Source organism: Xenia sp. Carnegie-2017, unplaced genomic scaffold, assembly GCF_021976095.1.
Source record: "Xenia sp. Carnegie-2017 unplaced genomic scaffold, XeniaSp_v1 HiC_scaffold_22, whole genome shotgun sequence".
NCBI classification, from domain to species: Eukaryota; Metazoa; Cnidaria; class Anthozoa; order Malacalcyonacea; family Xeniidae; genus Xenia; species Xenia sp. Carnegie-2017.
Window position 1 is genome coordinate 1,943,127 of NW_025813485.1, and position 18,718 is coordinate 1,961,844.

General features: G+C 32.5%; 1 protein-coding gene across 1 annotated transcript; it reads left to right on the top strand.

The window, feature by feature from the left end:
- The first annotated feature begins 1,582 nt into the window (after window positions 1–1,582).
- Window positions 1,583–18,648, top strand: LOC124445259 (FERM, ARHGEF and pleckstrin domain-containing protein 2-like). Its single transcript, XM_046995963.1, has 36 exons — window positions 1,583–1,966; window positions 5,740–5,844; window positions 6,620–6,662; window positions 7,319–7,397; window positions 7,892–7,936; window positions 8,089–8,141; window positions 8,345–8,418; window positions 8,584–8,630; window positions 8,944–9,031; window positions 9,110–9,198; window positions 9,309–9,369; window positions 9,482–9,576; window positions 9,694–9,765; window positions 9,889–9,960; window positions 10,177–10,437; window positions 11,302–11,423; window positions 11,969–12,111; window positions 12,219–12,274; window positions 12,369–12,399; window positions 12,623–12,756; window positions 12,836–12,905; window positions 13,242–13,343; window positions 13,607–13,691; window positions 13,804–13,854; window positions 14,260–14,318; window positions 14,392–14,463; window positions 14,767–14,835; window positions 16,305–16,394; window positions 16,462–16,572; window positions 16,637–16,672; window positions 16,759–16,780; window positions 16,918–17,084; window positions 17,539–17,646; window positions 17,718–17,777; window positions 18,217–18,308; window positions 18,389–18,648. Exons 1-36 carry the CDS (start codon window positions 1,910–1,912, stop codon window positions 18,468–18,470), a joined length of 3,003 nt encoding a protein of 1,000 aa, XP_046851919.1. The 5' UTR covers window positions 1,583–1,909; the 3' UTR covers window positions 18,471–18,648.
- Window positions 18,649–18,718: the final 70 nt, after the last annotated feature.

Below are 18,718 nucleotides of genomic sequence, written 5' to 3' on the forward strand. Positions count from 1 at the left end.
GAAACACCTTTTACGCGCTTGCATTTTTTTAATGGAAACCGGTGCAAAACGATCGTTACGCCATAAGCGACTTGATATATCCCATGATACATCCGTAAGTCCACGTACTTCTTGAACAAGAGTATGAAAAATTCCAAGACGTTCTCTTCTTCGAAACATGGGACGAACCCAAAAACGATGTTTTCTTTTTTGCTTTCGCGCTCGCCTTCTCAGCACACGCAAAAGAAAATAACACGCTACAAGTCTTCTTCTTCGATTCACTGCCGCCATTTTGAATACATCATACAGCAAGTGTTTGGTGACTTGTTCAAATTAGGTACGATGCATACGAGTAATGGAAACCAGTTCATCGCAATAATCGCTTCTGTCGTTTGCTCACCGCAGGGGACTTTTTCAACAGACAGAAACGACTCTAGCGACATAAACGATCATATGGAAACCAGGCTTTAAATCCAGCAGAAAAGAGTCTGAGAGCACATAAGATGTATACTAAGCCAATTTGAAAGCGAGACTTAGCGAATAAATGATTGAAAAGTACTGCTCGATCAATTCTTTGTCTCAGTTCATGAGTCCAAGGCTTATTGAATGTTAGCATGTAGAGAATTGGTTAATTAGGATTAACCAATCGTAGCCAGCCTGCGAGATCGGTTGTGCTGCCATGGAAACATTTATACAACACAACCAAAACAAACTTGCAAGCTGGCCATGTCACTGCCTGTCATCAGGGTCGTGGCAGTACTAAACGAACCTCAACGTGGGCGTGGATAAATGAATTTTTAATCTACGCTCACTGCCAGAAAACTTGAAACATGAAACAAAACTAAAATAAAACTGATAACTTTTACATGATCTTGACAAGTATAGGTTTCTCAAATGGATATTCCGGTCATTGGCGGGTATGAAAGCCAACTTCGAGTGATTTATTTAATTTTTGACATCAATATTTCATTGGCTTGTCATTGCACATGCCTAATGTTTTCAAAGTATGGTTTAACTAATGCGTCAGTTCAGTTCATAAGCCTTAAATTGCCCATGCCATTTGAAATGGTAGGCTTATACTAACAACGAATAAGTTTAAGCTTACTCGAGATATCTTTAATAATTAATTATTTTGATCACTCAAGTTGACATGCTTCCAGAAATATAAGAAATATTCGATAACTTAAGTGGTTTCCTGTTGATGTGGTTTTCTTCTTGTAGACCAAGAGGCGACAGTTGCGCAAAAAAAGACTGCATGCAGAATGAAATAAAATTAAGAAATCATTACTTTCAGTGACAGAGCAAGACGAGAAAGAAAATACCTAAACATATTCAATTATCCACTCGTTTTGCAATCACCATTATGTGAAGTTGCCAAGCAACTGTGGTCAGTTCTATAAAGTCCCTAGGCCCTAGGAGAAAGAAAAACTAGCAGCAAAATAACATATGAAACTAACGTTTTGTGATATTAAGGTTAAAAAGTATTTTAGTAAATATGAAAGTGTTTTTGCCTTAAAAGGCTATTTCTGTATTTCCTATTTGTTTGACCTGTTACCATGGGTTGTTATGTGTAACCATTGTTGTAACATCAAGCAACGCGGTGGTGAATGTTAAGTTTCCGACGACGCGCAAAGACAGATGGGATAATGGGAAATTGCTATAAACGATAAAGATATTGATACCTTTCCATGCTGTGATTGGGATACTAAAAGAAGGAAGATAGTAACAACATTTTTGTCATTTGAAGTTTCTTTTGTTGATGATTTTTGTTTTGCAGACTCAAATTATTGAAATGCTCGGGAAGAAAGGGAAAACAAATATTTAAAATCGCGTTCGTGATCGAGATATGTTATTGTTATATGATATTGTAGCAGTTTTATAAAGTTAATTTGCGAGCTTCGTTGTGTGGCTACTGTATTTGATATTTGACATGATTTCCTTGAACGTTTGTCTTCTGGATGATACCAGTGTCAAGTTTGATGTTGAGGTAAGATTTTTATAAATCCTACTTTTTACAACAAGACAACGCGCAATTTGGACTTAGATAGGGCAGCAGGTTACTGTTTACGTACGTCAAGCATGAGAAAAATAAACGGAAAGTTGCAGCTATTTTAAAGTGTACTTATTAAAGTATACATGTAGTGTAAGCAGGGTTTTATTTATTTTATCATCTATGAAAGCTGCAATTATTATTGTTATAATGTATCTATTCTACTCATTAAATTGAGTTTGTGAACTAATATAATATAAATGTTGGCTTGAAAAGACATTGTTATTATTGGCTATTCATGTAATATTACTAATATAGAAATAATTATTTTAATATACGCATTCTCCAATAATAAAAGCATAATGCTGATGAGAAAAAAGTATACATTGAATAATTTACTATCGTCAAGCCCTATATCCGCTTTTTAACGAACTTGTGTTTAAAGTGGTTATATCACGAATTTTAGCCCCCCTCTTTTATGAGCTTAATTGAAAATTTGGATTATTTGAAGAACTATGACATGTCGCTGGACTTAAACAGATAAATATAAGTTGCTTATTTTTGCCTCCAAAGTCGGGTACTATTTGCGAATTTTTTACGATGCCATATTGATACTTGTGACGTAGATAGTTGAACACGTCTGTTTCCGTCAATATAATATTATATTATAGAAGGTGATTTTGCTGTCGTTTTTCTTGTCTTAAAAACAAATAATGACAGTATTTTCAATAAAATATTAAAAAACAAGTTGTCCGGAAAGTATGGCCTCAAATCAGTGCTCAGATAATTCGAATTCGATGTCTGAATGCGTATCTGATTCGAGCTCGAAATCCGTGGGTTATGTCGAGCATTTAAACGACTTCGCATATGACGATGAAATGCTAGCAGATGGTGATGAAGTGCATACTCCAGATGATCCCGATGGAATTCTCCCTGCAACATTAGAACAACGAAGTGATGGCATAATTCCACTTGGTGAATGGTAAGTTGTTGTTTTCTCCTGTTTGTAATATACATAAAGTTACTTTATAAACCAGAATGCTCCCACGTTTCAGGTGTAATTGTCAATGCTGTCATACCGATTTGTTAGAAGGCATTAGAGTACAGATGCTGTAAGGAAATTGGACCAGCTTTGCAGAAAATGACATTCGATGGCAGCATTGAGAAAATATCATGCATAACACAGCATGCCAAATTTGGGCCTTTAGTTCATGAGGCTGTCCTTGAAAACGTCGGGCCACTATTGAGAGATAGGAATGGACGTGCTTATCGCCACCAAGCATCACAATCATTAAATATGTAAGATTGTAAATTGTATGAAAACAATGTTATAATCAACATTGTTTCATCAACAATAATTAGTCCAACCTTTTATTTACTTCAGGTACTTGAGAGCTGTGGCATACAGATGGTTGATGCGATGGTTTTGTGGGTCTATGGGATGGGAGAATACTGCCTTTACCTGCTTGTGTTTACCACTTTATTCTGAAAGCATATCCAAGTGGTAACACAACAGGTTACATACCATCAGAGGGCGATGATGGAATAGTCTTTAACTTGTGCACTGTAGAGACTGCTGACCTTCTTTGCTGAGTTTGGAATGGTCAGGAAATATGCCTAGATGAAAACCAAATAGGAGATACATGGATGCACTATATAAGTTGACATGCAGTTTAATGGTTTGAAACAAGAGTAAACAATAAAAACAAATTGGTGCAACTACTGAGAGGTTAAGCTGAAAGAATTAAATGAAAGAATATCTTTTCTTCAATGTCAGTCTGGGAAAAAAGACAAAAGAAAAAATACATGGAATTAAATCATAGCATAAATGTAAAAATGGAAAATAGCAAGCCGTTCAAATGGCGAATCGTTTGCTTCCCCAGTGCATACTTAAACATGCTCAGCTTCATCACTAGTAGTTGGTACTTCCTCATTGAGAGAACATGTTTCCTTCAGCGATGGCTTATGGAGAGTATGTCGAATAATCTACAAAACTTATATCGAATTTACATATGACAAAAGAAAAATTAACATAAACAAGCGTAAACTTACTTGTCTTCGCTTTCGATCGGTTATTTCGTCCTGTAATGGTTCAGGAATCCCAGCCACGTCAATGGTTGGGAAAGCATCTTTCTTCAACCTTCTTTTGAGCTTGACTTGCACGCTCAAATTAAGGTCAAAACAAAAATCTTCAAAATGCGCAGAACACAAACACGAGGTAGAGGAAGCCTCAAAACCCGGTCTATGTTTACGCACAAAATTTACCCATTTTCTATGTCTTTGCGACTCTGTTTCTTTTTTAGGAAACAGATGCATCGACATTCCTTCGGTTTTTGAATCATTGGCGCAACTAATTTGATTAGGTCCGCCAGCAACACAGCGTTTTCCTCCGTGTTTCTTATTAAGATTATTAGTAGAATACGCCATGTTGATATATGTGTTCAACTTTCTACGTCACAAGTCATTAGTGACTTTGAACGTCCGTAAAATCACTTTCACCAATCCAATTTCAATTATAATTGCAGATTTAAAATCACTGAAACAAGGTCTTTAGATTTAGCTAATAAAAAAGGGGGGCTAAAATTCGTGATATAACCACTTTAAACGATTTTTGACGTTATCGTAGGTATATTTTAACTACAAAATTACTCATTAAAACTATCGAAACTATTTTTAAGATTAAAATGACAATTGTAAAAGTTACATTACCTACCTCATTTGATGACTTATTGCAATCATTGTTTTCAGGATGTCATCATAAAATTACTCTTTATTTAAATGTACATATTCAAATTCAAGGCTTTGCCAGTTGATTACAAATACAACCAAGGGCCTGTTTACATGGAAGTGGGGTAACCCTAACAGAAGGGTTAATTTGACAGGGAAACTCTACACCTAGGGTTACCCTAGCATACATGTTAACGCTACCTATAAAACATTGTGATATAGGGTCACTTGCTTGCTAGGATAGCCCTTCTGCTAGGTTTACCTTACGTTCATGTAAACTGCCCCTAATAGTGAAAATACAGGATGCAACTAACCTATCATGATTTTAGGACACCTTGTAAATTAATAACTATTATTATGAGACATCCACAAGGGATGTCAGGCAATACTTTGCAATGTTGTGTTTTAAAATCAAACTTTGACTATTGTGGAGTAGCTTAAGTATGAAAATTTATCAATGAATAAATAGGTTCTTACAACTGTATACTGAATTAGATTTCATTGTGGTAAAAATTTCTTCTTTTAAAACAATGCTTGCAATTAAAGTAGATTTGATCTCAGAGAGTCATGCTCTCTAAAGTCTTTTCAAAACAGAGTCACTACTCACTTTCCCAAATAATTTCGTGATATTTAAATGTAAATACTTACTTAACTTTGTAGTCTAATGAATGTAATTTAATGTTTTAGGAACTGTACTTTTTTAATTCTTGTTAAATTCATTTCTGTTAAATTTGCGAATTTCCCATGTGGAAAACAACTCACTTGTTGATAATGGTTAGCATGTTGAAATAAAATTCTTCATTCATTTAGTTTACTCATGCTATATGATATTTTTTAATATTGCATGACATGTTTCAATGTTCTGTAAACTACTAATATAGAAACCATAGACAAGTTTCCTTGTTTTAATGCTGTTGCTTTAGCCGTATAGCTAAAGTTATTTCAACATACTATACTGGAACAACTATAAAATGGCTGAACTATTTTTTAGCAGTCTTGAAATTTTATACTTCATTCAGATTATGATGGTATATTTCTTCAAGGGCAAATGGAAAGGTCAAGAGCTTCATGATCTTGTGTATAAACATCTAAATCTTTCTGAACGAGAATATTTTGGGATTCAGTTTTATGACAAGCACGATCAACTGGTAGGTACATACAGTGTTGTATGAGCATGAGGAAATATTTTTGCAGGATATTCTATTGAATTTAATTTTTTGTTAATGTATTGCAGTAACTAAAAAATATTGTGTTCATTTGAGAAATATGCGATTTCTGGCAATTGTGATTTTTGTATCCAGATTTTTTAACATTTAATTAAGACAATTACAACATACTCAGAACTGCTCCAGCTAGTTAGATTGAAATAGATCATTCCCTTATGAAATAACCAACCTTTGAGTTGCTTAATTATGTTATTTTGTAACATCTGAAATAACATGGTTTATTTATGGCTTACTGTCCCTTGTTTTTGTTACTGATGAAAGTTTGAATAAGAATTAACTTAAATATGTGGTTAATGTAAAGATATCATAAATCAAAGTTTTTATTTAATGTCTAACATTTTCATGTTTGCTACATAGATAATATATCAATAGATGTACAGAATCATAATTCAAAATAAGATTGACAAAATCTTGGCTGCATATTGTCATTCATATGGAAGAAATAAATTTGTATTTGAAATTGATTAAGTTAAAATATAAATGAGCTGACGATGAAAGTTGAAAATCATGTTTTTGGATAATTTTATTAACAAATTTCTCATTGAATTGATATCTGTCAAAGCAGTCAGTCATATACAAGTTCATTTTGAAAAATAGTCAGTTGTATAGCAAACTTGTTATATTTAAATTGAATATAAATGAGTTGACATTATAGTTGAGTTGTTTATGGTTAATTTTGAAAAGTTGTTTTGTTTAGTGTTGGTTAGATCCACTAAGGTCATTAAACAAGCAAGTAAAAGGTATGGGTTCAAAATTCAACATGTATTGCCTTATTGTATATTTAGATGTTCTTTTCTTCAGAATTATTTATTCCAACAATCAATATATAAAGTGATGTCATATATTGACTTTCTAGTGTTTTTGAATGTGCATGATGTATTTAATTGTACCTGTATGTATTTAATTGTACCTGTATGTATTTATATGAAATCATTGTAATTATATTGCATTAATTTAATTATCATAATTTCTAAAATATTATGGCATTATACAATCAACAGCTTGAGTGAACTTAGAAAAACTGGGGAATTCCCCTTAAGTTATCAGGTATAGGAAAGAAAATTATTTATTGGCAAATGGAAAAGATTAAATACTTCACAACAAAAAACTTATTTGAGCAATTTCTCTATGCTTTGATTTTACAAATTCACAAAACTTTTACAATGACAGCAAATAATTTTGCCTGGATTGAAAATTATGGCAAAAATGACTTATGACACTTCAAAGAAAAGGTTGCAAGTTTTGCTCGTAAAGTTTTTACTCTTTCAATGACTCAAAATCATTTCATGCCTTGCTGAATCCTGGTTACTGGGCTCATGTGATCAGCCCCTTAATGTAGTTTTGCTTAGAAAACATTTCAATAACACAATACTATAGAATTTCCTCTTCTCAATAGATCCTGCAAAGACACTGTTTCGATTTGGTGTAAAATTTTATGCTGCTGATCCTGTTCAGCTGCAGGAGGAACTAACAAGGTAGTAAAAATTTTGCAATTCACCTCAGCACTTCTTGAAAATAAATGGGAATATTTTATATAAAAATGCAGAGTCTTGCTTGTGCCAGGATACATTTTGACCATATGTTTAGCGTTTCCTTTTGGAATATTGGGTCAGCTGGGAAAACGTTTTTTACGCAAATGTATTTAGCTCCGAATGACTCCAATGCGATTTTTCATGTTTAAACAACACCCAATATAAAGCTGTTTCTTCACTTGAGTAATACTGCAATAATAATACAATAAAACATTTGACTTAGTTTTAAGTTGATAAACTAAATGGGCATAGTTTAATGGTCTTGATATTTTCTTTGGCTTTCGCTTAGTGCCCAGGCGAAATTTGAGGGATGGAATGTGAAAACACAATGACAAGCAATGACAATTTTAAATTAAAATAGTTCTGTTGAATAGTAACTGAAGTTCAACCCACACAAAAATTTTAGGTATGTATTGATTAAATTATATGCTCTTTAGGTATTTATTTGCATTACAAGTTCGTAAAGACTTGCTCAACGAAAGGTATGTTTTTGCTGTTTAAGTTTTGAATAATTTATACTTCTTCATTTCTATACCAATAAATCATTTTTCTTTTTGAATTTTCAGTTAGATTTGTGTGTATTCATGACTTTATAACCTTGTAAGTTTATTTATTTGCTGCATTATTTCTTTAGATTGGTTTGTAACAAAAAAACAGCATGTTTGCTGGCGTCATATTATGTTCAAGGTTTGAATGAGTTTTACTTTGGGAAGTTATTATTTTCATTTTTTCAAGAAACTACACCATGATGAAATATATTCATCATGAATTTAAAAGTGTGATGACATTGATAAGTATTTGAATACTGGTATTGATATTTGTGTTGTCAGAGAATTAATCAATTGATGTCATAAATCATGTTTTTATCCAGGTCAATGTTTTATTTATAGGTGAACTTGGAAACTGGGATCCAGTCTCACACCCTCCAGGTTATCTCAGAGAAAGTCAGTTTTTCCCAGAACAGGTAAATTTGAATCTGTTCTCACATATATTCATTGTGTATATGAGAACACTTCAACAAATGCAAAATTTATTGCACTTTAAATTTCTTATAAGGTAATTCATTTATGATACTTATTATCGTAATTATTTATCCAAATCTTAAGTCACTTTAATGTTACTTTATTAGACAGATGAAGATGAAGCTCTTATAATGGACTTCCATAAGCAACACAAGTGAGAGTTATTTAGTAAACTACAGCAATGACACCTTTCACGGTACAAACAAAACAATTTAAAACTTAGGGATTATCATTTTTATTCTAAACTTTTCATCTTTACTTGTTATGGATGGTTGGAAAATTTTGAATTATGTTATTAATATTCTTTCAAATCATTTTTGTTTTGCAATGAATGTAATGTTCTGAAGAAAAAAATTGAACTAAAAATATAAGACGTCATTTCCTGTCGAGCGAAAATATGCATGACATCATAAGACATCATTTCATGTATGAGTTAAAGCTAACAAACTTAACTGACAATTCATTAGAGGAGAAAGTCCTGCTGATGTTGACCGCAATATACTGGATGTTGCACGAAGACTTGATACCTATGGCATTACACTATATCCATGCAAGGTAGGTGGTTGTCCTTGTTCACTAGCTTATTTTAAACAAACTTATGCAAATGGTCATTAATTTGGCTTTATTTAAAAGGCTGAAGACAGTGCACCATTGAATATTTCTGTGGCTCACATGGGTGTCGTTGTCTTTCAAGATAAGGATCGTGTCAATACATTTTCATGGTGAGATATCTTTATTTCAGCTATTGTAACATGGTCTTAATTCTTTCTGCACTTTTCAGGTATTTTAGAACAAATATTTCTATATTTAATTTTGTTATGTTTTATGTTAGGGCTAATATAAGAAAACTGAGTTTTCACCGACGGAAATTTCTCATAAAGCTCCATCCAGAGGTCCATATATTTAAAGTTGTATAAATTGAATCCTATATTAACATATATTGACTTTTTGTGCTGCAAAAACGATAATACAGATATCATTTCACTATATTCTCAACATTATCAGTTGAATGAGCAAGACACTTTGGAGTTTATGATGGAAAGTCGCGATAAAGCAAAATCTTTCTGGAAACTGACGGCTGCCACTCACACATTTTTTAGGTAATTTTTCTATAAATGTTCTAGTGATACTTTTATATTCATGTTTTCATTTTTAAATCGTGTTTGAAGATGAACAGATCTATAATGCAATGTTTCTCAAAATTACTTGTTTTTCAGACAATATCAGCAAAAATCTGTCAATAAACCGAAATCGAAAATTTTTGGTCGTGGCTCTAAATATCGTCACAGGTAGATCATCTGGTGTATTAGTTGTATAAAAAATACTGTTTTCTTTATTATAGGGGAGGGGGGTAGGGCGGGGAATACTTGTGTTTTATTTATTAATGAATTTCCGACGATGTTTTGTTTTAGCGGTCGAACTCAGAGAGAAGTTATGGAAAATTCACATGATAAAAATTTCAGAAATGATTCTACCTTCAATAGGTAATGATTATTTTTATTGCAAGAAAGCTGGATAAATTCCATTATTTTTATGTAAAGAGAGTTACTGTTGGATACAGTAACCTTGTAAGATGAAAACTCTATACGTCGTTAACTAATAACTAGGGCACTCGAAAAATGTGGCAACCCCGAAACAATTTATTTCTTTTTAATGGTGTAACAATTTTTAATTAATTGAGATTGTTTATCCATACGTAGGTCTCAGAGTCTGCGACTACCATCCTCTAACGATAACTCGCTAAGTAGCTTAAGATCATCTCCACGTCCTTTGATTGGTTATGGCAATGTTGAAACAAGAATAATTGAAGCTGATTATCCTATTGAAAGCAGTTTGGCATCAATGGGGTCAAATGATGAAAGTGGACATCTTTATTTACCCGAACGTCATATTTCAACGGAACAATCTCAAGAAGAACTAAATATTGATCATCTCCATAATAGAATGTCACCTAACGAAACGTATGTTCAAACATTAGGTTTTTCATTTGAAGCAACATGGAATGTACAGTGCGCACGGATATATCTTACTTTGTTGTATGACTATATCTTATCTTGTTGTATGACTATATCTTACCTTGTTGTATGACTATATCTTATCTTGTTGTATGACTATATCTTACCTTGTTGTATGACTATATCTTATCTTGTTGTATGACTATATCTTACCTTGTTGTATGACTATATCTTACCTTGTTGTATGACTATATCTTACCTTGTTGTATGACTATATCTTATCTTGTTGTATGACTATATCTTACCTTGTTGTATGACTATATCTTATCTTGTTGTATGACTATATCTTACCTTGTTGTATGAGTATATCTTACCTTGTTGTATGAGTATATCTTACCTTTTTGTATGACTATATCTTATCTTGTTGTATGACTATATCTTACCTTGTTGTATGACTATATCTTATCTTGTTGTATGACTATATCTTACCTTGTTGTATGACTATATCTTATCTTGTTGTATGACTATATCTTACCTTGTTGTATGACTATATCTTATCTTGTTGTATGACTATATCTTATCTTGTTATATGACTATATCTTACCTTGTTGTATGACTATATCTTATCTTGTTGTATGACTATATCTTACCTTGTTGTATGACTATATCTTACCTTGTTGTATGAGTATATCTTACCTTGTTGTATGACTATATCTTATCCTGTTGTATGACTATATCTTACCTTGTTGTATGACTATATCTTATCCTGTTGTATGACTATATCTTACCTTGTTGTATGACTATATCTTACCTTGTTGTATGACTATATCCTACCTTGTTGTATGACTATATCTTATCTTTTTTCTGTAGCTTTCTGCAAGCTGGAAGCGAAAATGCACATTGTGCCACCGTCAATGGCGAGCATGAAATTGCTTCTGGGGAATCAAAATCTCTGCTGAACGGAGAGCATGAAGCATCCGTCAATGAACTAAGTATGATCTAATATAACGAAGGTCGATAATCACTACTAATCCCCGTTTGTCTCGAAAAAGTTTCGTTTTAAATTATTGTACTGTGTCTTGATCCATTGCTAATTAGTATAAAAAAAAGCTTGTCTCCATTTTAAAACAAGAAGCAGGAATAGATTCTGGTGGATTTATTAGGAAGTTGTGCTCTAGTTTCTATTAGATTTTTGCAGATATTTTGTTGATCTCATTGTATAAAACATCTTTGTACGTTCTGTTACTTTTTCTGTTCATGATTTTCTGTTCAGCTTTATTTCTTGAAATTTTATTGTGAAATTGACTCCCCTCCTGCACTCACTCTAGCCAAGGCTAAGATGGGTGCATATCCACTGCTTTTCCTCCCCTAACTCTTCCCCCTCAGTAAATCCATTCCTGGAAAAAGTGTTTTAAATGGATTTGAAATCCTACCTCGATTATTGTAGAAGTTTTTATCTCAGTTGTACGTAGAAGCACATATGAACATTTATTAGTATTTAGTTTGTGAGAATTATTTATATTTGGATTTCTTTTAGATGTTACAACGTTAACATCAACTGTGGCGTCCGATTCAGAAAATGATGAATTAAGTCAAGATTTGTTTAGTGAAGGTTCATCAATATCTTCTCTTTCCTCTCCTCTGAGTACATATAGAAGTGCGGACTCCTTAGATACAAAGGTGTGTGTCCATTATATTGTCAGTAGGGGTGAAAATGATTAGTGAAAGTGATAATATTTACCTCCTTCGAAACTCAGTGGTTTTAATTTATTTTTCTGTGTGTGAAGATACCTATAGGTACTGCGTACCACGTTGCGAGAGAAATCCTGCAAACAGAACGAACGTGAGTATTGTAACAACCAGAAATACGCATCTGTTTTCATGACCATGACATCATTGTATTATAATGCCTGCCTTTGTTACCTATCTTGATGTAGTTACGTTAAAGATCTGGAGGTCATAACAATCGTAAGTGTATTAATTGTAGACAGTATTAATGATGTTTATATACACACAACTAGTTTTATCGTTATAGTTAAAATGCGTTAGTGCTTAGTTGTTTTAATTGTTTTAAGTAAAAGAGAAAAATCTTCTTTTCGTCTTTTTTTTCATCTTCTTTTCGCAACCCTCCCTTTATTTAAAAAATGATGAATACCATCGGCAATGCATTTTTCGATGTGTCATTTTTTAGGCATTTCGCAATGCAGTGTTTGAGAAGGAAGCCTTTCCAGATGATGTAAAGGAACTATTGTTCAGTAACTTTGATCCATTGTACGACTATCACTGTCTATTCCTTGGGCAATTGCAGCAAAAACTTACACAATGGTACGAAACAATACAACCATAGAACAATCTCATATACTATGACTGATTATTATTTTTCTGTCTTTGACATATTTTCTAGGGAAATTGACGAGAGCAATGATTGTCATAAAATTGGCGATATAATGTTGAGTTGTATATCGCAAATGAAGGTAAATAATTGTAGAAGGATTTTCAATGTTAATCTTTCTCTATATTTATGTTTATCAGCGTTTATTCTTGAGAAAATTTATGTATATCAATGTTGTCATGAATGCAGAAATTTTTGAAAACTCTCACTTGTAATGTTTTTTATATTATTTGTTTATTTAATGAATTTATCAATAAAATATTAACATCAACGACTAGTGCAGAAAAAAGAACTAATGTCCCAACTGATACTCTCCACCGTTTCTATGTATTAGTAATTTCTAACTATGATTTGATTTAAATATATATAAAGCTTTTCCCCATCTAGTTTACAAGCTATATTTTTATCCTTTGCTTAGAACTTTATTGGTATTGTGAGAAATCATGAGAAGGTTCTTCTCGCTCTGTATAAGACAACAAAAAGTTCACCTGAATTTAAGAAATTATACAAAGAATTCGAGGTAAGCATACTAAAATAACATGATGGCAAGAAGCGCTGTGAATCTGTATTATATAGTAGTTACTGCTTTTGTTATTTGTAATTATCGTTTGGTTGATCTCAGGGAGCAGCCCTCCAAGAAAGTTTAAAAATTGTCAAGGGTGAAAGTATTTACTGCCCTCCCCCAGAAATGATAGCTCCCGTACACTTATTTTTGTGTTAGATTTATCGACAACTTGTTTTTTGTTACCTTTCACATAACTCTACGATTGTTTCTTATTTTAGCTTCAACCTGTATGCTACCTTAGCCTTAATGCATTTATTTTGAAGCCTTCTCAAAGATTGATATATTATAAATTTATAATGGAAAGTAAGTGACCTATGACATGTCTTCTCACTGCATAATGTATTATTATATATGATTTTTCTTTTATTAATTATTTACGTATGACTTATACTTGTATTATTGTTCTTTATTTTAGAGTTAGTTCAGTTTTACACCACAGGTCATGCCGACTACCAAGACTCAAAAGGTTTATTTATGTTACTTTTTCGTATATTTTTTGTAAATGTACTCATGCATCTTGATCCTAAGTTGGAAACTGCTGGTTTATGTATTGATTATCAAAAATTCACCGCTGTACGCGCATGAAGAGCTAGTGGCTTGGACGAGATTTCTTCTCGTACAATGATACTAGTCCACTGCTCTATCCGATTACCATTGGAGATAAGGGAAAATTCTTATAAACTGCAAGTGGGCAAAATATTTCTTACACGACACTAGTTGTTTAATGGCACTATGTTTTGAATTTACATCATACGAAATTTGATTGTGACTTGCCGTACTAGGATCACGTCAAAATAACGTCTAAACCACATGTTTTTCATTTGCGTATGATAAATTCATTTAATAATGAGCATTATTTTTTGCCTTTTAGTGTCACTTGAAACAATTATTGAAATCCTGGAAGAATTAGAACAATCCACAAAAGTCTTAGTAAGTTCTTTGCACTTTTTATAATGTTTATAACACATGGGTACCTAATGTCATTTAAAATTGATCATTGTAGGAAAACTATCAAAGATTGATTGAGCTGGAAAGAGATCTTATTGGTTTGGACAATCTTGTTCAAGGAGAAAGGGTATGATTGTCGATTAAATTTGTCGATTAAATTATTGATAACTTACTGGCAAATCGATCAATAGTATATGACTGCTTTCTCCTTTACTGACCATCTCTACTGTACATATTAGTGAAGTTGTGCATCCCACCATTTTTTCTTAGATGAGACATCACCATGTGTACTGATGTCCTATTTATGATTTTTACTCAATACTCAACATCATCATATCGTACTCATCGTCCTACTTTATCCATCATTGTTCTTTAATCAACTGTTCATTATACTTCATTTTTATCATTGGTATTTTTATTTCCTAATTAGAAATTTGTACGTGAAGGTTGCTTGCAAAAAATTTCACGAAGCGGCTCCCAACCACGAATGTTTTTTCTGGTACGTACGTATATTGAAAATATATTGTAGGAAGAAGTAGTCTGAAATGAGTGTATTATTTTAGGACAAGTGTGATATGAATTTTATTTCCCCCGTTTAATCGTAAATATTCTTGAAAAACTCTAAATATTAAATCATTAACAACATGCAAATTGCGGACATTAGTATCCATGAAGTTCGTTGTATGTTAGAATATATTCCGTTTTAACGAAATCTAGGAAATTCTACATTGTTTTGCAACTAAGCGAGCTATTTACTCTAACTGTAGTGCATAAACATCCAGTTGGTTGCTTGCCATCGAGAATTGCTTGACTGGACAACGCTAGCTCACACGATTTCTCTAGTAATATCTATGTGATCAAGTATGACAGTTACGTGGAAAGCCGTGCAGGTTTATACATGCTTGAGTGAACTGCGTGTGTTCATTTTATTTCTTTTATAGTTGATAAATATGCGAGCTATATGCTCCAGACGTTGTGCAAGTAAATTCAGTTTGCTGTTGCCATGTCTGTGAACTTGAACAATAGATCTAGTCGACTGCGCGTGATCGAGAAAACTGCGCATGTGCAGCTAATTATGTATGAGCGAGCTATTTACTTCAAAATTGATCAGTGCTCTCCCTTTTAAGGAATTATCCTTAAAAATAGGATTTTCTAAAAGTTTTAAGGATATTTTTAAAAATGTTTTTATATTTTAAATTCACCTACACTTAATAATATTTAATTTTTCTTTACAAGTACAACGTTGACAAACTTGAAAACAGCAAAAAAGGAGGAAAAACCATGAAAAATCACTTTTTGAGCCCATGTGATTATGCCTTGTAGGAAATTTGAGGAATTTTCTAAGGAAACATTTTCTAAGGAACTAAGAAATTTGATTGTGAGAGCACTGAAATTTATGCTAGTTGATCCAGTTGAACTTTGCCATGAATGCGGATGCTCAGAGGATATGTTTGCTTTGAAGTCAATGAATGTTCGCCTTCATTATTCAAAATTGGAATTAATGAAATGAAAGAATTCTAAAAACATTTTATGGTTGATTTAAATTACAAGTCATATAGCACTGTTTTTTTATTATCACTATCCTTGAATCTCTCGTTTTCATTACAGTTGTTACAGATCAGTGCAAGCCCGAGACCGAAAGGTCGAGGGTTGTACATGTGCGAGAGTTCTCACAAACGTCTCCGAGGTTTGCATAAGCTAGTGCAAACACGAAAAACATCGTTTATTTCTTTTGTAAAATAATGCGAAAAAGACAAACATTTTAATTTTTTCTCTGAAATGTATTCATGATCGATTTGCAAATTCTCTTTGACAGATTGATTGTTTTGATTGATTTGATAGGTTGAGCTCAGATGTGTTGTGCACAGGCTAATGCAAACACAGCTCTAGACCAATCAGCGCACGCGTTTCATTGTGTTTTATTTTATAAATGAAAACGACTAATTGTTGTTGTTCAAACTTTTCAAGTTTTCAGATGTTTTGATTTTTACAAGTAGAGGTGGAAATGCCACTAATCAGTTTAAAGTCCACGGAAAATTCCAACTTCAATCCGTAAAGGTATTATTGTTTTATGATGACTGGAATGCTTAACTTTAACTTAATTGTTCATCTTGTGTACGTATAGATTGAAAAAGGTGACGATATGCATGGTTTGTTTTGCTTCAATTTAATCACAGAAGATAAAACATACATAGTAGCGGCCACGACATTAAATGAAAGAGCAAAATGGATGGAGGTAAAGAATTTAAAGCTCTTTTCTTGTCTTTACGATAACTTCCACCAAGTATTTATTTACACAGGACTTGAATGTGACAATTATGAAAGCCAAAAATAATGTGAGTAAATTTATTCAAATTTCTCATTATGAATGAATGTGTAAATTCAGTTGAATTTTTATCTGAATAATTGACTTATTTTTTAGTCTTTACCAATCATTGATGAAGGTATGATATCAGTACTTATGATGAAAACACGTATGACAAACGTTTGTAGTGCCTGCAGAATAATATTTATGTCGATTAAATCAGATTTAGAGTTTTGTCTTCTTATTTACATATGACAATTTCCTTATTTGCAATAGTTGTTGTCAGCATAACAGACCCTGAGGATGGCGATAATGAAGAAAAGAAAAATAAAACAACTTCTCTTGATAAAAGACATGCATGTTCTAGAACTATGTCTACCAGGAGAGTGTGTTGGCATAGAAACACTAGTGTCAGTACTGTAGAGTACAGTATTGCTGTCAGGGTATGTTTTTACACATCAATCCAATGTTTTACTACTTACTGTTAATGTTTTTGTATTCATTCACTGAAACAAAGTCGATGAAATTATGTTTTTAGTAATGAGCCATTATTTTTCATGAAATTTCATGTAAGGGTTTAAATTTCAACGCTACTGCAATGAGCTACTTATGAGCATGTTTATACAACAAAAAATTTAATTTCATAAATGTTTAATCGTAAAATTGAATAGTTGAACACAATTCTTTATCAAGTTTTTTAAATCTCTCTCATCTCTGTGAAATCCTACTGTTGTTGTATTGTTGTGTTTTAAATTTTACTTTTGTAACGATGTCTCCTTGAATAACCAATTGATCATGAACAAAAAATCTTCATGCTGCGCTAATGGGAGCTCTCCAGTCTAAATGCGTTATTGTTTTTTCTAGTCATAATTATATACGAAATATCTTTGTCTTTAGAATCAGTTGTCTGGTCAATTACAAAGAAAATATAAAAGTGGCGATAAATGGCAGAAACTGTTTGTTGTTTTAACAAATTTCTGTTTGTTCTTTTACAAAACTCACGAGGTTTTTTCATGTTTGTGTCCATTTTATGTATAAGGCAATGACTGACAATGATTTCATGAATTCCAATACAGGACGAGCAGCCATTAGCAAGTCTTCCTTTGATTGGTTATGCCGTCACTAAACCAGACGAAGTAAGTTTCATTGCTTGTATAATTTGAACGTCGAAAATGGACCAAGTTACATATTGTTGTATGTAATTGCCTTCGGAAAGTTAGATATATCACCAGCAAATTTCTGAATGTTTTCGTCTCGTTACTGGGAAATAGGAAGCGAGTTTGCATGTGATATGTCTTTCGTAACAAAAAATACGAGCTATTTTGCTAAGACACGAAGGACATATATTAAAACATCGACGTTTTATTTCTCAACAACTATTCTTTAAAATAAGAAATGTTGTAAAACTTTTTACGTACGCTGTATTCAAAACAGTAAAATCCGTACTGCTGATATGCAATATTATTATCTTGACCAGAAATTATACGAATACATCTTCTAGGTACTAAACTTACGCTCTTTCATTTTGTTTAGCTGTTTATAGTAATGTACTGAAAATTAAACTCATCATTTTAGAATGACAAAATAATGAAAGAACTCGTCATTAAACTTCAATATAAAACCCATGTTTACTTTTTTCGGGCAGACAGCGAGTTTTCATATTTTAGGTAAGTAAAGATTTCGTTGCATTTTTTTGTACAATAGCTAATTTACTCAGTTTAATCCGAAAGTTTTGTTTTGAATTTAGATGGATGGAGGTAATGTGTAGTGCTACTCAGAATTCCAGTCGAACACGATTGTTTAGTCGACAAACCAGTATTTTGCCATAAAGTATGGTAGGATTTAATATCTTTTTATGTCGAAAAACTTCAATCGTGGTAAACCGTGCCAGAAATTTTAGTATGATACAATTTTTGTTTTATTTTGTGTTCAAGAAATATATACATGTAAATTATATATACCCACGCATTTTACGAAAACAATACAACATACCATTTGAAAAAATTATTTTAGCTTCCAATATTATTTTGTTTCGCTAGTATCAGCCAGCCAATATACGAATGTCTTCAAAATCGTA